General features: G+C 41.9%; 1 protein-coding gene across 1 annotated transcript in view; it reads left to right on the top strand.

The window, feature by feature from the left end:
* TESMIN (testis expressed metallothionein like protein) overlaps positions 1-17770 on the top strand; it is a 62030-nt gene that overhangs the window by 20982 nt on the left and 23278 nt on the right. Inside the window, exons 5-8 of the mRNA XM_025188935.2 lie at positions 789-947; positions 3871-3991; positions 10125-10201; positions 13591-13682. Coding sequence (XP_025044720.2) covers positions 789-947; positions 3871-3991; positions 10125-10201; positions 13591-13682 — 449 coding nt within the window. The remainder of the gene's footprint in view (positions 1-788; positions 948-3870; positions 3992-10124; positions 10202-13590; positions 13683-17770) is intronic.

Raw genomic sequence — 17770 nt, 5'->3', positions numbered from 1 at the left:
AAAAAAAATCCAGGTTCGAGAACTTTTTGATAGACATCCCTAACAACACTGTTATGGACATTGTATTCTGGGGTTCCTGGTGAGAGCTGTAGTGTATGCATTGAATGGATCAGGGCTGCAAGTCAGAGGCTTGCTCATTATACAGTGAGCACTACAGTTCTTCCATGTACCAGCCAGATAAATGCTTTATGGTAGACAGTATTGCCAATGAGCATGGCAATTCCTATTTGAAGAAGAATACCACCAAAGTCTAGTCACTGACCACCATGACAGATGTTATCATATGGGAATGCTGCTTAAACTGGTAGGTCTCAGTCCTAAAGTCATTACTAATTTAATTAAATTAAATCCTGTGAGTCTATGACTAATTATATGCTAAAGCAGTTTCTTAGCTTCTCCAGGGCAGTGTAAAACTGAGTTGATAATTACCAGTATAAGGAGGTATAATTACCATCTTTATTACTGTAAAATACGTCTTTGTATACTACCCATTGTTAGTCTTTAGAAGTATTTTCATTTGAATATTAAATGAAAATCTTTCATCCTAAGCTGTAGAAGTAGATTGTACCCATGAAAGCTCATGATACCATCTACATTTTTTTGTTAGTTTCTAAGGTGCTGCAGGACTATTCACTGTTTAAGTTTTTTCAATTAGTACTAGTTGTTCTCAAAATAAGTTTGCTTTAAAAGGCATTGTTTATGCAGCTACACTTTTTTGTCTCTTGTTCTGCTGCAATTTAAAGTAGAATTTAAAGTATGCCTTTTAAGATGTGAAACTTTTTTTTCAGGCAGAGATGGGAGAGGCAATTGTTAGTAATATGGCTAATAATCAAGAGGAAGCAGTTTTTCAGAATTCAAATTCAGGAGAAAGCAATTGCAAGTTACTAACAGTACAAAATGTAATGGAGGAGCCCAGCTGTTCACACAGAAAAGATTCCAATCCAGTGGTAATTACCACCTGAAACTGACAGCAACAGTATACATTGAACGAAATTATATTTATGTATTTATTTCTTTGCTTATTTGTATTACAGTAGTCTAGAGCAATGTTTCTCAACCTTTTTTATAAAGTACCCCCTTTTTAAAAAAAATTATAAGTACCCTCAATACCTACAGTTTTCAGACATTTTTTTCTACCATTGTAACACTTACAGTACCTACAGTTTTCTACCATTTTTTCTACTATTGCAACACATTTGTTTAAACAACTTAATCGTAGCCGGGTGGGTGATGAAAGTTTTGGTGTAAAAAGTACAAAAGTAATAAAGCGCTGTAAAACTTAACAAAAATTCAGTTTTCTCCAAATTTCAATTGTTGATGTACCCCCCCCCCCAGACTTCTCTTGAGTACCCCCTAAGGCAGTGGTCTCTAACCTTTTCACACCCAAGATCACTTTTTAATGACAGAACAAGCCAAGTTTTACCGCCCCGCCCCTTCCTTGAAGCTCCACCCTCTCTATTCTCCTCCTCTCCATCACTTGCTATCCCCAACCCTTATACCGCTGCTTTTTCCTCCAATTCTTCTGTAGGAAGAGGTTTTTCCAACATTTGGCCTGTCTAGACTGGACCAAATGTCAGAAAACCCCCTGCTTTTGGAAGCCCCCTTATTCCTTATGGAAAGAGGAATATAGAGGTGACCGAAAGATCATGTTTGCTCTTGCACTAATGCATCCGTGGATGCAGAAGAGTTTTTCTGGGATATCTCTGGAATCCTGAAAAACTCCTGGGCTGTGTCTAGACTGACAAGTTTTTCTGCAAAAGCAGCTGCTTTTGTGGAAAAACTTTCCAGCTGTCTCCACTGGCCGCTTGAATTTCGGCAAGAACACTGACAATCTCATGTAAGAAATCAGTGCTTCTTGCGGAAATCCTATGCTGTTCCTGTTCAGGCAAAAGTCCTTTTGCGTAAAAGGGCCAATGTAGACAGCTCAGATTTGTTTTGCGCAAAAAAGTCCTGATCGCGAAAATGGCGATCGGGGCTTTTTTGCGCAAAAGCGCGTCTAGATTGGCACGGATGCTTTTCCACAAAAAGTGCTTTTGCGGAAAAGCATCTGTGCCAATCTAGACGCTCTTTTCCGCAAATGCTTTTAACGGAAAACTTTTCCGTTAAAAGCATTTGCGGAAAATCATGCCAGTCTAGACGTAGCCCTGCAGTCTAGCCGTAACATTGCTGGGTTGAGACAGGATGTGTAGGATTTGGGTGTGGGAAGGGGTGAGAGGTGCAAGCTCTGGGAGGAAATCTGGATGCAGGAGAAGGTGGATAAGGGGACACTGGCTCGGGGAGAGGGCGCCAGGCCTGGCAGTGTTGGGGTCAGATGTACGGTTAGGGTACTAAGCAAGCCACAGACTTCTGGATGTAAGGGTTCAGGAATTTATGTTGGGGTATGTGAGGAGCTCAGGGCAGGAGGTTCCAGTGTATGATAGGCTTCAATGTAGGGTCTGGGGGAAAGGGGAGCACAGGAGTGTTATGATGCTGTGGCCAGATGGGTTCTTAGCCCCAATTTGGGGTTTGCTGGCCAGGCTTCATTTTTAAATAAAATACCGTGTCAAACAAAAAGTTTCTGCATTGTCTTTGTTTCTGAGAAGGGCAGGGAACCTGTCTTGAGTCAGGGGTCACTGACCCAAGAAAAGTCAGTTGGGGCCACACAAGTGAGATGCAAAAAACCCCTCCTCCACCCCCCGCAAGCTTCACTAATGTGGCCCCAACTGTGTTGGTTGGAACAGGGGACATAGTACTAGGGAAGGGTGCTAGTGGGTGCTTTGACAGGGTTCTGTGGCTTGGGACAGGGGAATGGGGACAGAGTTCAAAAAGTGGGGATGGGAGGACAGAGTTCTGTAGCTGGGGACAGGGGAGTGGGGACAGAGTTCGGGGATGGGAATGGGGACAGTTCTGTAGCTGGGGACAGGGGAGTGGGGACAGAGTTCTGTGACTAGGGAGAGGGAACAGGAGGCAGTGGAGGCAGAGAGTCCCCTGCATCTGCCTCCTCCCAGGATTCTCCCCCTTCCGTCCCCCCACGGGAAGCCAGCATGTGCCACCTTGGGGCCCAACTCACCACCCCCACCCCCGGCACAGGGAAGCCCCGTGTGCGCCTGCCCTGGGGCTGACTCACCCCTCCTGTGTGGTGCAGGGAGCCAATGCTCCCTGCCACAGTACACCCGGTAGAGCAGCTAGCGCACTTCCGGAATCGACGGAAGTGGTGCTAAGCTGCGGGACTTCTGTCCATCCCCGGGAAGCCGAAACTACCTTCATTTTCACCTGAGGTACGTAGTGGGGCTTCTTAGGGGTGGGAGGGAAATGGAGACGGGGCGGACAGGATGCCTCGTGATCAGCTGGTCGAGGCCTCGCGATAGACTTGACCTGTTGGTGACAACGGCCATAAGGGTACTCGTACCACTGGTCGAGAAACACTGGTGTAGAGGCTCCATTTGGGACACCATTGTGTTGCTGTTTTACAAACAAGTAATGAGAAGCCAGTCCCTGTTCTAAAGAAATCATGATTTACGAGGTTATATTTAGTTATACTAAATTTTGTCTATATTTACTATAGAAGATTAGAAACAAAGCAAGCTGTGGTGCTGGCTAAATTTAAAAATAATGCTTGCTATAGTTATAGTCAAGTGAACAAAATGAAGTACTATTGCAGAGCCATATTTTTGTCTGATCTGAATTCTGCACACAGTACAAGTAATTGAAATGTGTCCTGGAGAGTTCCATGGTTGGGAAGGCTAGAATGCAATGAATCCTTCCTACCTGAGATGAGAAGCAACAGTATAGCTGCCCAGTAGTGTTCTGTGATCAGACATTAGGTATTATTAGGAAAACCTCAGTATTTGTGAGCCTAGATGAAAACTTATAATTTATTATGTATTTCAGGTAATCTGCCAGTTGAAAGGAGGAACTCAAGTACTCTGTATAAACAGCTCTGGTACAAGAGAATTAAAAACAGTTCATCTCGTTCCCCAATATCAAAACCAACATAGTTATCTTCAGTCAGGTACAAAGAAAATGAAAAATTTCACTAAATATTATGCCACTGACCATTAATGTATATATGTGTTTGTGTTTCTAAGCAACAGTGGTGCTGAGATGAGCCAGGACTAATGTATCTATCACCAATTTTTTATTATTTTATGGTGCCTACAAGGATGCCTACTTCACAAAACATCCTACAACATTGCTACCATAGAAGTGCTGAAATTAGTGAATTGGTCATACAATGTTAATAAGCAGATTAGATTCAGTAGGAAGTCTTTTGCTTCAGGCCCTATGCATTCTCAAGGATAGGATACCCACTTGCATTTACACAAGCTTGCCACCAAATGTCACTCTTCTTCCAAAAATAAAAAGCAGCTGAAGGTGCTGATTTAGTTTAACCATTAAGATTTTTAGCAGTGTAGTACATTTTTATCTACAACAGCAGTGCAGTGTATATTTGTAATGAGGCAAGTCAAAACTCCATCTCTTCCCTGTGGGTCTTGCACTACCAGCAGACAGTGTTAACTTAAGAGGTTCATTGTGGCCCTCCACACGGTCTCTTTCTGTTTATTAGAGGCAGGTGTCACAGCTTACTGAGCTATATTAATCACAGGCTAGCTCATAAGTTTGGGGTAAAATCTCCTATGGAGTCCTGATCTCCCTTCTCAAGGCAGTTTTTTAGGTGTCATGGGAAGGTTGGGGGGAACCTGGGCCCACCCACTACTCCAGGTTCTGGCCCAGGATAAATGTGGCCACAGGCAGCTTTTCCCTGGGCCACTTCCCCAAACAATTCCTCCCAGTACCTTTCCTTTGGTACCTGCTCATCAGTCCTCAGCTGTCACACAGCACCCCATACTGACACACTACTTCCTCCTTTCTGTCCTTTGCTCTTTTCCTCCCCCCTTCCTTGGCTAGGGGAGACCTTTTAAAGCAGCACCACAGGCCTTAATTGGCTGCAAGTGTCTAATTACCCTGTGGCTTCTAGCAAGTTCTAATTGACCCCAAGTGTCTGCCTGATTATTCTGTACTTAGGCTTAGCCTTTTTTTATTCAGGAAAGAGAAAGCTGTTCACTCATGCCCTAGCATGTATTCCGTCCACCGGTAGTGGCAAATGGTTGGCCTGGGTCTGTCGCAGTAGTTTAACTGTAACATTTTAGAAAGCTTTTCTTTCCTCCAGAAGTGTGAATTTCTTAAGAGCTATTTTACCATTAACTCCCTCCATGTTTTTGGTTTTATTGTTATCTGTTGTTCGTATTGCAGTTGTGCCTACGGGCACCAATCTGAGATCAGGGACTCCTCATGTTAGGCACTGTAAAAACATGACTACCAGACTCAGTTTCACAAGATGCAGAATATTTTCCACTCTGATTGACTTCAGAAGATTCTGCAGATGCCCAACACTTCTGATATAGTATTAAAAATTAGGTTCTTTCTGAGGATAAATCTGAAAAATCCAAAATGAGGAAAATAAACTTCCAAATTTTGTTACAGTATCTCCAGAGGTGAGGAAGGTAAAACCATAACTGAGAACTACCATTGTCTTTGTCTCCCATTTGACCAGATTTTCTTCTATTTTACTCACATTCATAGTATAGAACAGAGGGGAACACGAAACCAAGTATTAGAAGAACCAGAATTTAAGTCCAGAAAAGTCCCAGGTGACGAACCCCAGAAGTTGTCAATTTGAGCTTTTTTCCTGAGCTCCATTTCTTTTCATACAACATCTACAAGAACACATCCATAAATTAATTTCTGGTAGCAAGATTCATCTTGTCAATCTCATGGAGCCTAATATTCCATTTTTTCAAAATGGTATGGAGAATGAATGTGAATTAAAGAGTGTGTGACTATTATGAATTAAAGAGAATGGGACTGTTAACATGCTTCAAGTTAAGCATGTACTTGAGTGCATGCTTGTCAGCCGACGGTCAAGGCAGTGAGTGTGTGTGTTTGTGTACTATACACCCGAGACTTCAACAGCTGAGACCGGGGTCCCTTGCAGTGGGCAACCTGGAAGAGGTTGAAGGGCGCCCCAATAAGTGTACAGAGAGAGCTTATTACATTTCAGATTTCAGCTGCTAGAATTCATAATTCCTTCGCAGCGGGCAGCCTCGGGGAGGCTGAGAAGCGCCCCAATGGATTTTGCCACCTGGGTGTGACACAAATCCAAACGCCCAAGCTCTCCCTATATCTGTCCCTTTATGACCGGCTGAAGTTCTTTTAAATTGTGCTTGGTTCTATTACAGCAACTGAAGGAGTCAGGTTAAAACTTAAACAGTTACAGGTTTATTTGAGGAAGCTTATAAATCATATGGTTGCAATGGCTATTGTTCTATTTCTTAACTACTAGCAAAATATAGATCTTAAAAATGGTTACAAAGCAGATAAAGATAGAAAAATAGAAATAATGGTACCAAGTAACAGCTTACTCTTTCTATGTGTACACATAAGACAGAGGACCACATCCAGGTACAATTTTTACCCCCTTCTGTGCCTCTCGACTCCAGCATGTCAGGCCAGGGCCGGTCCCTCAATTCCTAGGAAGGACGAAAATACGAGGTGGGCGTCCCCATAGAACCTCGGGAGGTCAAACACCTAACCCGACCAGCAGGTAGAGGGTAGAATGACACTCAAAAGAGAGTGTGCTGCTGTACCACCTTTATACTCATGGGGTCACGTATTTTTCTTATCTGTCATGCCAAATGGGGCTGGTCTGTCTTTTGTGAGACCAGTTCTTACAAGGGAGTTGTGAACTTTATTTACACTTGTAAGAGAGATAACTAAATTGGAAGTACTGGGCATTCTTTTCTCAGTGGGGGATTCCTCTCCCAGGGACTGTGTGTTCGTATCAACATGGGTACCAGCCGGGCACACTCGCATATCCTGATCTTGCATCAAAGCAGATCAAAGCTTAATGGCTATGCTGATTGCCTTAATCGCTCTCTCTCTCCACATATCTGTTTTCAGCTCCTCAGGATCAGATGAGCCAGCATAGACTATGCTGATATTATTGCTCCTTCTCTGTCCTGTATGCTTCAGGAACCTCAGAGAGGCAAATAAGATGGATGATATGGGGGGTTGGTCTGTCTGGCTACAATGCTGAATCAGGACTTTGTCCTTTTCATATGTGTTCATTTTTTTTAATTGTATCCTTTGGTATATATGGTTGTGACAATTTTCTTCCACTATTTGATCTGAGGAAGTGGGTCTGGCCCACGAAAGCTCATCACCTATTAAACCATCTTATTAGTCTTTAAAGTGCTACACAGTCCTGTTTTTTGTTTCAGCTGCACCAGACTAACACTGCTACATTTCTACCACTATTCGACTTGTGTAAAGACACTTCCCCCCTCCATGCCCTCCCGAGCTATGACTTCCTCCTTACTTTTCTAGCAGTAATTTTTTGGCAAATACTTCTGCTCCAAGTGTATTCTTCTGACTTTAAAAGTTGTAAAATAAGAACCCGAAATAAATACAATGAACATTTCTGTCAGTTACTTACTCATGAAAGGATTTTATAGACTATAAAATTTGCATTTAGAGTATTTTTAAAGATACTCTGAGACATTTAATATCAAAGAGTAAAGGCCTCCTGTGCTCAACTTACTTATTGACAAAGTGGTGATGCCCTTTGGTGGCTGTGTGCAAAGCGGAAGCCTTTTGCAGTATAAAAAGAAATGTTTCTGGAGAGAGATTTTCTGGGCCCTCCTTTAACTATCTTGTGGGGGAAACATGGGTTTGATTCTAAGGTAATCCATGGCAGGGATGGGGAACATTTTTTTAGTTGGGTGCTACTGATCCACAGAAAAATCAGTCAGGGGTCACTCGCAACTGAGAAGCCAAAAAAATCCAACAAAACCCTCACTGACCTGACACGCACACTCACAACTCAAGGCATCAGGGCTCCCTTCATGCTCCAGTCCCCTAACGCAGAGGATGCCAAGGCGTGGGGCTTCCCCCAAAGTGGGGTGAGCCAGCGTTTACGCTGCAGCCCCACAGGGAAGCACTGATGCTGGGAAACTTGCTAGGGGGCTGGAGCACAAGTGCCAGCTTGCCCTGTTGCAGAGTTATCCCCAAGCCTCACTATGGATCAAGCTAAGCTAGGATCCAGATCTGGCCTGTGGGCTATAGGTTTCCCTCCCCTCATCTATGGCAAAGAGGTAGAGATTAATTACAAAGGATGAATACAAACAAACAACTTAGATGGGGCTACTATAAGGTGGGTGCATAACTGGCTGGATAACCATACTCAGAGAGTAGTTATTAATGGTTCACAATCGTGCTGGAAAGGTATAACAAGTGGTGTTCCACAGGGGCCTGTATTGGGACTGTCTTTGTTCAATATCTTCATCAATGATTTAGATATTGGCATAGAAAGTACATTTATTAAGTTTGCAGATGATACCAAGCTGGGAGGGGTTGCAATTGCTCTGGAGGATAGATCACATAATTCAAAATGATCTGGACAAATTGGAGAAATGGTCTGAGGTAAACAGGATGAAGTTTAATAAAGACAAATGCAAAGTGTTCCACTTAGGAAGGAACAATCAGTTTCACACATACAGAATGGGAGGCAACTGTCTAGGAAGGAGTATGGCAGAAATGGATCTAGAAGTTATAGTGGACCACAAGCTGAATGAGTCAGCAGTGTGATGCTGTTGCAAAAAAAGCAAACATGATTCTGAGATGCATTAACAGATGTGTTGCGAGCAAGACACGAGAAGTCATTCTTCCGCTCTACTCTGCACTGGTTAGGCCTCAGTTGGAGTATTGTGTCCAGTTCTGGGCACCACATTTCAAGAAAGATGTGGAGAAATTGGAGAGGGTCCAGAGAAGAGCAACAAGAATGATTAAAGGTCTAGAGAACATGACCTATGAAGGAAGGCTGAAAGAATTGGGTTTGTTTAGTTTAGAAAAGAGAAGTCTGAGGGGGTACATGATAGGTATCTAAATGGGTGTCATAAGGAGGAGGGAGAAAACTTGTTCATCTTGGCCTCTGAGAATAGAACAAGAAGCAATGGGCTTAAACTGCAGCAAGGGAGGCATAGGTTGGACATTAGGAAAAAGTTCCTAACTGTCAGGGTAGTTAAACTCTGGAATAAATTGCCCAGGGAGGTTGTGGAATCTCCATCTGTGGAGATATTTAAGAGTAGGTTAGATAAATGTCTATCAGGGATGGTCTAGACAATATTTGGTCCTGCCATGGGGGCAGGGAACTGAACTCGATGACCTCTCGAGGTCCCTTCCAGTCCTATCTATTCTATGATTCTATGATTTGGATGATGGCATAGAGAGTACGCTTATAAGGTTTGCAGGTGATACCAAGCTGAGAGCAATTGCCCTTGCTTTGCAAGATAGGATCGTAATTCAAAATGATCTGGACAAAATGAAGAAATGGTCCGAGGCAGATGATAGTCAATAAGGACAAATGCAAAGTACTCCACTTAGGAAGGAACAATCAGTCGCGCACACACAAAATGGAAAATGATTGCCTAGGAAGGAGTACCCAGAAAAAGATCTAGGGATCATAGTGGATCACAAGCTAACTATGAGTCAATAGTGTAGGGAAAGATGTGGACACATTGGAGAAGGTGCAGAGAAGATCAACAAAAATAATTAAAGGTGTAGATAACATGACCTAATTGGGTTTGTTTAGTCTGGAAAAGAGAAGACCGAGAGGGGATATGATAACAGCTTTCAAGTACCTAAAAGGTTGTTACCCAGAAGAGGAAGAAAAACCATTCTCCTTAATCTCTGATGATAGGACAAGAAGCAATGGACTTAAATTGCAGTAAGGGCGGTTTAGGTTGGGCATTAAGAAAAACTTTGTCAGTTGGTTAACCGTTGGAATAAACTGGCTAGGAAGGTTGTGGAATCTTCAAGAACAGGTTAGAGAAACACCTGTCAGGCATGGTCTTGGTCCTAACATGGGTGGAAGGGAATGGACTCAATGATTTCTTGAGGTTCCTTTCAGTTCTATGATACTATGAAAAACCCTCAGGAAATGTATTTTTATTTTAATAAATGATGATAAATGGCACACATGTTCTCCCAAGGTGGAACTTTGATCCTGAAAAGACTTATTATGCATGTGCTTAACTTTATCACCTGTGAGCAATTCGATTAACTTTAGGCAACCTTTTTCTTATCAGATGTGACTAATCCTATGACAACTGTGCTGGGACAATATTTTCCAGTTCCAGGTAAAGTGGATCTCAATGAACAACAGGTGAGGAAACCCTTAAAAAGAAAAGAAAAAAGTAAATATACTGCAATTCCTTCTCCTAAAGTTTCACATTTATTCATTAAGTTGGATATTTATTGGACGTGGGGAAATAACCAACACATTATAAATTCTGTACAGAGCCTTTCAATCAGAATTTCTAGCATGTTGTACATGTTATTTTCTAAGATTTAGCTAGATTTGCACCTTCTACAATAATCTTAGATATACAAAGGCCTGTGATTTCATTATCATTCTTTGAAAAATAAAGGTGAACCCAGTGTTTAAAACATACTTTTTAGCAAGAATGCAACTAAAAATGTTACAGTATCTTGAATTTATTATTCATACATGAGCTGTTATGATTGGAGACTGTTTCAGGGTTTTGTCTACACAGTGCCACAATCTGGGCTACGGGTGTGTGATTTGTAGAGCTTTCTGAAGTGTTCCACTTTAGCTGCATTGGTAGACCCTGCTGCCTTGCATGACCTAAATGGTATCTATTTTGTGTTAACATAGTCATGTATGAAACAGGACTACATCAGTGCAAACTAAGTACCTTGTAATTCATGCCAGCAGAGCAGGGCATTCAGAGAACAACGGTTCTTTTTTGAGTGCTTGCTCAGATCCATTCCGATCGAGGTGTGTGCACGCTGTGTGCACAATTGCAGGAAAGTTTTTACCCTATCTGCTACCTGTTGAGTCAACTGTGGAGCGCTTCTGATGTGGTGCTCTGTATATGACCCTGCTAACCCAAGCACACCTCATTTCCTTCCTACTGTCAGGGACAGCTATTGGAACTTATGATGCTCTTTCTTTGCAAGTGCCTCGTCTCCTAGGGCTTCTCAAGGGTGTGGATAGGCTTCACCTGTGGGTCCGGCTCCTGGTCCCTGCTTGGAATCTCAACCTGGTCCTTTCGATGCTCATAAGTCCTCCCTTTCAGCCTTTACCAACTTGTTTGATACTATACCTTTCATGGAAGGTGACTTTTCTAATTGCCGTCACCTCTGCCAGATGGTGTCGGAACTCTATGACCTCTTGTCAGACCCTCAGTACATGGTCTCCCATAAAGACAAGATTCTGCTTCATCTTCATCTGTCTTTCTCCCAAAAGTGGTTGCTGCCTTCCACACAGGTCAGGACATTTTCTTTACAGTTTTCTGACCCTCACCAGGGTCCATGGGAGCAGTGACCGCACTCCTTGCAAGTCAGGCAAGATCTTATATTCTACATTGACAGGACTAAGCCCTTTTGTAAATCCTCACAGCCATTTATGGCAGTGGTGGACCGTATGAAATATTTTCAAGTTTTGTCACAGCACATCTCTTCCTGGATCACGGTGTGCATCCACATGTGTTATGATCTCGCTAAGGTCTTTCCACCGCCTCTCACGGCACACCCCACAAGGGTGCAGGCCTCATCTGCTTTTCTGGCCCATGTTCTCTAGGAAATATGCAGGGCTATGACGTGGTCTTTGGTCCATGCCTTTACATCAGTACAGCAGTCCAAACTTGATGTGGCTTTTAGGACTGTGGTACTCAAGTCAGCTACACATTGACTCTGACCCCTTCTCTTGGGTAAGGTTTGTGAATCACTTCAAGTGGAATACATAATGCAAGCACTCAAAGAAGAATAAACGGTTACTCTCCTTGTAACTGTTGTTCTTCGAGATGTATTACTCATATCTATTCCATACCCATCTTCCTTCCCCGCTGTCAGAGTAGCCAGCAAGAAGGAACTGAGGTGTGGTTAGGTTGGCAGGGTTATTTATAGTGCGCCACACTGGCGCCACTCCAGGGGACTCCACAGCTGACCCAACAGGTAGCAGCTAGTGTGAAAACTTTCCAACAGTCATGCACATGATTCACACACACCTCAATTGGCATAGATATGAGCGACACATCTCAAAGAACAAGTTACAAAGGTGAGTAAACATTTTTTAAAGTGCTCTACAAATCACACACTTGTAATCCAGACTATGGCACAATATAGACAAAGTATTAGAGGCTTATTTATATTTGTAAATGAAATCACAACTTCCTGATGTTTGCCTGGTAAGGAGGAAACTCTTCATCTAGAAGCTTTGAAGAGAGAACATAAGCTAAGCATAGTAGTCTGAAAATTCACACTTGGCAGTGCCAATTACTCTTCAACTTCCCTTCAAATCTGTGAGAGTTGAAGGTGGTCAGCACATTTCAGGATTGAGCCATAATTGAAAGAAATTCCCACCATATTTAAAATATGAAATGATTTTGGAATACAAATTCACTTTTGTCTTCTCTCTGTGAGTTTTTTGTTTAAAATTTTTGAAGTGCAGTAATCACAATCCAAGGCATAATGCACATGCTGTGCATTAATTTTTTCTGCCACTATAAGCACTCTGGCAATCATCCTCCATTATACTTCAGTAGGATTTCGCTCTCCTCTACCTGCCCAGTTTAGGACATGAACTGTTAATAATTAAACTTTATAAGTGTTCAGATTGCTATGTTTGTTGTTTATTTATTAACGTTGGAGTAGTTGTTAGAACAGTGTGTTAGTTTAAATAAAACCATGGGACAGAAGCCTGATAAGTAGATAGAAAGCCTTGGATTCCTAGTCCATCAGTACACATAGAATTCAAGTTGCTAGTGACTAGGAGTTATTACCTGGTAATGTGTGTTTTGAATTATATTACTTTGAATTAAATTTGTCAGGTGAATCTGTGGCTCAGGCAAATTCCTAGAGGATAAGGGTCCATATCAAAAAAGTGAGAAGGGAAATGCCAAGTGCTTGTGTAAGGAGCCTGAAGTGTTTTCTAATCCCTTTGGTGTTGGGAAGCGGGGAGGGCCACTGGAAATGTGGTGTGAAGAAATTTCAGTTTTGTTTTCCCTATCTTTCTATAGCCTTTATTTCGATATTCCTCCTTCCCATCCTCTTCTTCTCAAGCGTCCCATTTTCTCCTTCTATCTGTATAACCTCCAAGCATAACTCCACCCATTCTTTCCCTGATCTTCTCCAAAACAAGATTGTTTCTTTTTTTAAATTCCACATGTTCTGGGACAAGTCAAAGGATTTATTGCATTTTAGCTTAATGGAAAACAGTGACAAAGACAAGTGGCTACTGACTGCAGGAATAAAAAGAGATGCTGAACAACATAAAAAGAGTGCTGAACAGTATAAATGAAACTTACTGTTTGCTCTCTGTAATAGAGGACAAATGACTTGGCATATGGAACCTTTCTAAAGAATGTTACTACATATTTTCCCAGGATCTATTCCTCCATTAGTTTCATTAATAAATTTTGCCTGTTTATGCTAGTTCACTGGTCCTTTATCTCATTCTCATAGTCACAGAAATGATTTGTCTTTATTAAAACTTAGCACAAACAGACCTTTGCTTATTATTTTGAACAGCTTGATAAAGGAGCTTTACAATCAGTAGCTAGCAGTGCCACATTCCAATCAGAAGTAAATCTTCAAGGGCCAACAAAAACAACTTTAGTTGGGTAAGAAACACAAAACTTTTAATTTGCTGCTAATTTCAGTGGCAAGTTATTTTGTACAGTTGTAATATTTCTTATTGTTATGGAGAGTTCACTTCTAGTACTGATATTGTTCTTAATATGTCTTCCCCCCCCACTCTCCATAAAGAAAGCATTTCTGTTATAGTAATGCTGTTTGAGTTTAAATACATACATTTTTAATAGGTAAGGTGTCAAGTTGGTGCTCCAAAATATGTAGCATAGTTCCTGAGTTCTGTAGGACCAATAAACATTGTTGCAGTTACAGTTGGACACAGAAGAGAAGGCAATTGACATGGAGGAACTAATAGAAACTGCAGATTGCTGTGATGGTAGCTTTATTGTTCTTCAGCAAAACTGATGGTAAGAGGAAAGTGAAGCTTTGCATAGAGGTGGGGGTGTGCTCCAACATTTAAAGAGCCTAGGACATTACATTTCTCCACTACATTTAAAAAAAAAATCCCTTTATGTATGTATGTATGTATCTATGTGATCATTTGTATGGCTAACATTAAACACTATAAAGACTTTACAATGAGCTTCACTGACATGTTGCTCATCTATCCAACTTTTTCAAAAACTTTGGAGTATCTGCCCAGTGTTTCTTGAAGATTTCTGGGTGCTTCTGTTATCACCTTGCCCTTGATCCAGTTCACCTTGAGTTCTCAATTCAAGATCTGACAGATAATGGTGGGTACTTTCCTTCAAAGATAGAACAACTGATCGTCCATGAAGGTGAACTTTCACCTGGCGTATCCCTTTGTGGACTAACTTTTCTCCATTATAAGCCTTCAGAACAATGGCAGTGTCTTCCAGAGAAGGGGTTCTCAACCTTTTTCTTTCTGAGGCCAGCCTAATGTGCTATTAAAAACACCATGAGCCACTTGTGCCATAACATCTGCATATTTTAGAAGATTAAAAGCCAGAGCTAGCATTGAGGCATAGAAAGCAGGGCAATTGCCTTAGGCCTCACACCACAAGAGCCCTGTGAAGCTACGTTGTTTGGGCTTTGGCTTCAGTCCAGGCAGTGGGAGTCAGGCTTCAGCATCTGCCCCAGCTCCCAATGTGTCTAATACCAGCTCTGTTTTCTGGTTTATTTTGGCCGACTCCATGAAACCTGCCTGTGATCCCCCAGGGGGCCCTGTAGCCCTGTTCAGAACCATGGAGGAACTTGTGATAATATCTGGTGATAGGTAGATGCATAAATAAATGAAATGGTAGCTCCAGTATCAAGATGCATTCTTGCAGGAACTCTCTCAATCAAGAGTGTGACCAAGATAGCATCTCTTACCCTAGCTTCTGATAAGTAATGTCATGCTAGGTCTTGATCTGAATAACTAGATCTCATCTCTTTCCACATAATGAATTCCCAATTTCTGTCCTTTCTTAGGTTCAGTCTTCATAAGCTTCTTAAGCGCCCATGACCCTCTGTCTTGCCAATCTAGGGATACGTCTAGACTACATGCCTCTGATGACAGAGGCATGTAGATTAGACTACCCGGCATAGGAAAATGAAGCGGCGATTTAAATAATCGCCGTTTCATTTAAATCGCTGCCGCGCTGAGCCAATCAGCTGTTTGTCAGCTCAGCGCAGTAGTCTAGATGCTCAGCGGTTGACATCAAAGGCATTTGTCAACCTCCCAAGTATGCCTCACTTTACAATGAGCTTCACTGACATGTTGCTCATCTATCCAACTTTTTCAAAAACTTTGGAGTATCTGCCCAGTGTTTCTTGACGATTTCTGGGTGCTTCTGTTATCACCTTGCTCTTGATCCAGTTCACCTTGAGTTCTCAATTCAAGATCTGACAGATAATGGTGGATACTTTCCTTCAAAGATAGAACAACTGATGAGGCATACTTGGGAGGTCGACAAATGCCTTTGATTATTTAAATCGCTGCTTCATTTTCCTATGCCGGGTAGTCTAATCCACATGCCTCTGTCGCCAGAGGCATGTAGTCTAGACGTACCCTAGGAGATTAACTTCTTGATTCACATTAAATTTCAACAAATCCTTTTCCGTAGTCTCTATGACAGTTGCTATCTCACCAGCCTTCTGACACAGTCAGTAATTTTTTCCAAATCTTGTAATTGAGTAATCCAGAGGCAAATTGGTCATATAAGGCATCACATAGGCTGTGTCTACATTGGCGCGATCTTGCGCCAAAGCGACCGCTTTAGCGCAAAAACATGCTGCCTGTTTACACTGGCAGGGAGTTCTTGCACAAGAACACTGATGTTCTAATGTGTGAAATCAGTGCTTCTTGCGCTAGAACTATGATGCTCCCGCTCAGGAATAAGCCCTCTTGCACAACTGTTCTTGCGCAAGAGACCAGTGTAGACGGGCAACATGAATTTCTTGCACAAGAAAGCCTGATGGTTAAAATGGCTATCGGAGCTTTCTTGTGCAAGAGAGTGTCTACGCTGGCACGGATGCTCTTGCACAAAAGCACATCTCTGGCGCAAAGGCACATGCCAGTGTAGATGCTGTCTTGCGCAAATACTTTAGCGCAAGAACTCTTACGTTAAAGAGTATTCATGCTAGATCATGCCAATGCAGACGTAGCCTTAATGTTTATCAGAACTGACTGTGTTCTGACAACATCCTTAGGGCAACAACAAATTGTACTGTGGACTTGTCACCTTCCCAATATCACTGATGGAACCAATATTGTTATGCTGGCATCAATGGGATCAGAGAAAAAAAATTCTGCATTGTTGCAGTAATTGTGGCAGATCAGAGCACAGCTGAAGACAGTAGGTCACACAGCAGTCTGCATGCCTTTGAACCTGTTACTGTCAGCAAGATTGAAGCTATCTGAAATTGAATTGCAAGCAACACATGGCTCAAAATGTTCAAGGTACATCATTCATGGTTTCTGGTTTTCATCCAACTCACCAACATTGCCAACAAAAGTTGCCATTTCTCTGCTCTCCTATTGGACTTTACATTTCCCGAAGATCTTCTTTCTCACAGTGAAACTTTTTTCTTTTACTATACACTAGCTGCATTTAATCCATCTCTTCTGTTGTGCTCCCTCTGCTGGCTGAAGACCCTTAGCCCAGGTTACAGGTTGTTCCTCTCTCTGCCAGCTTGCATAAAGTCAGTAAGGTTGCCAGATGGTTTCAACAAAAATACCAGACACACTTGACATTACATCACAATCTACATTACCTCTTATTTAGAAAATACCGGATGTTTATGTTTTCTCATTTATATTTTTTCAATTTGTTTCCCGAACAGAAAGCTCAAATACTGGACTGCCCAGTTCAAAACTGAACACCTGGCAACCTTAGCAGTCAGCCAAGGTGGCGGCTTGCTTCTTTCTCAGAACTTTATTTGCACAAATCCAGCAGTATTTTCAGAATCCTTTATCCCTTGTTCAATTCTATATTTTACTTCTCTCTCTCACAGTCCCTGCAGCAAAAAGAAGCAGTTTGTCATCTTGTGCTTCTTGAGTCTAGAAGAACTTTTTTTCTTTTAATGATGATAATTGTCTTCATCAGTACTGAACACTCATGAGATTAAAAATTCTTCATCACTAATATGTTCAATTTGAAGCCAGCACTAATGGAGATAGATACAGAGAAAAAATTGCACTGGAGTTAAGGGGAATATTCAAACATATAAAGGGACAGGACATAACACTGTATGCACTCTGCAAATGGTGGCATCTGCTGTTCAGCTCTATGTGGAGCACTTAATTTCAACCACTCTTTGTCTTACTCTACAATGCTATATTGGTTCCATCAATGATAAATGCCCCAGTAATAAGATGAAGTTGCAGTCTGAGATCCTTAAAATGAAACAAATCCAGTATTGTGCAATCCTCTTGCTTATCTCAGAGACATTTCTTTCAGTTATCATCTTCCCAAGGTGAAACTTACGCCTAGGATATTAGCAAGTTACATGATGATTTCTCTTGAACAAAGTGAGTAAGTCTGGGAAATAATGGCGTATGAATTGGGCTGGTTCACTATATCAGATGGAAGGAAGTATTGCTGCCATGTGGTGGATCCAAAATTGTAATCCACTCTTAGTGGTGCCTATTAATTTTGGGTGTGGTATGTAA

This window comes from Pelodiscus sinensis, chromosome 5 (genome assembly GCF_052426305.1).
Source record: "Pelodiscus sinensis isolate ZL-2025 chromosome 5, ASM5242630v1, whole genome shotgun sequence".
Taxonomy (NCBI): Eukaryota; Metazoa; Chordata; order Testudines; family Trionychidae; genus Pelodiscus; species Pelodiscus sinensis.
The sequence above is the reverse complement of the archived record's forward strand: the minus strand, read 5'-3'. Positions and strand labels throughout refer to the sequence as shown.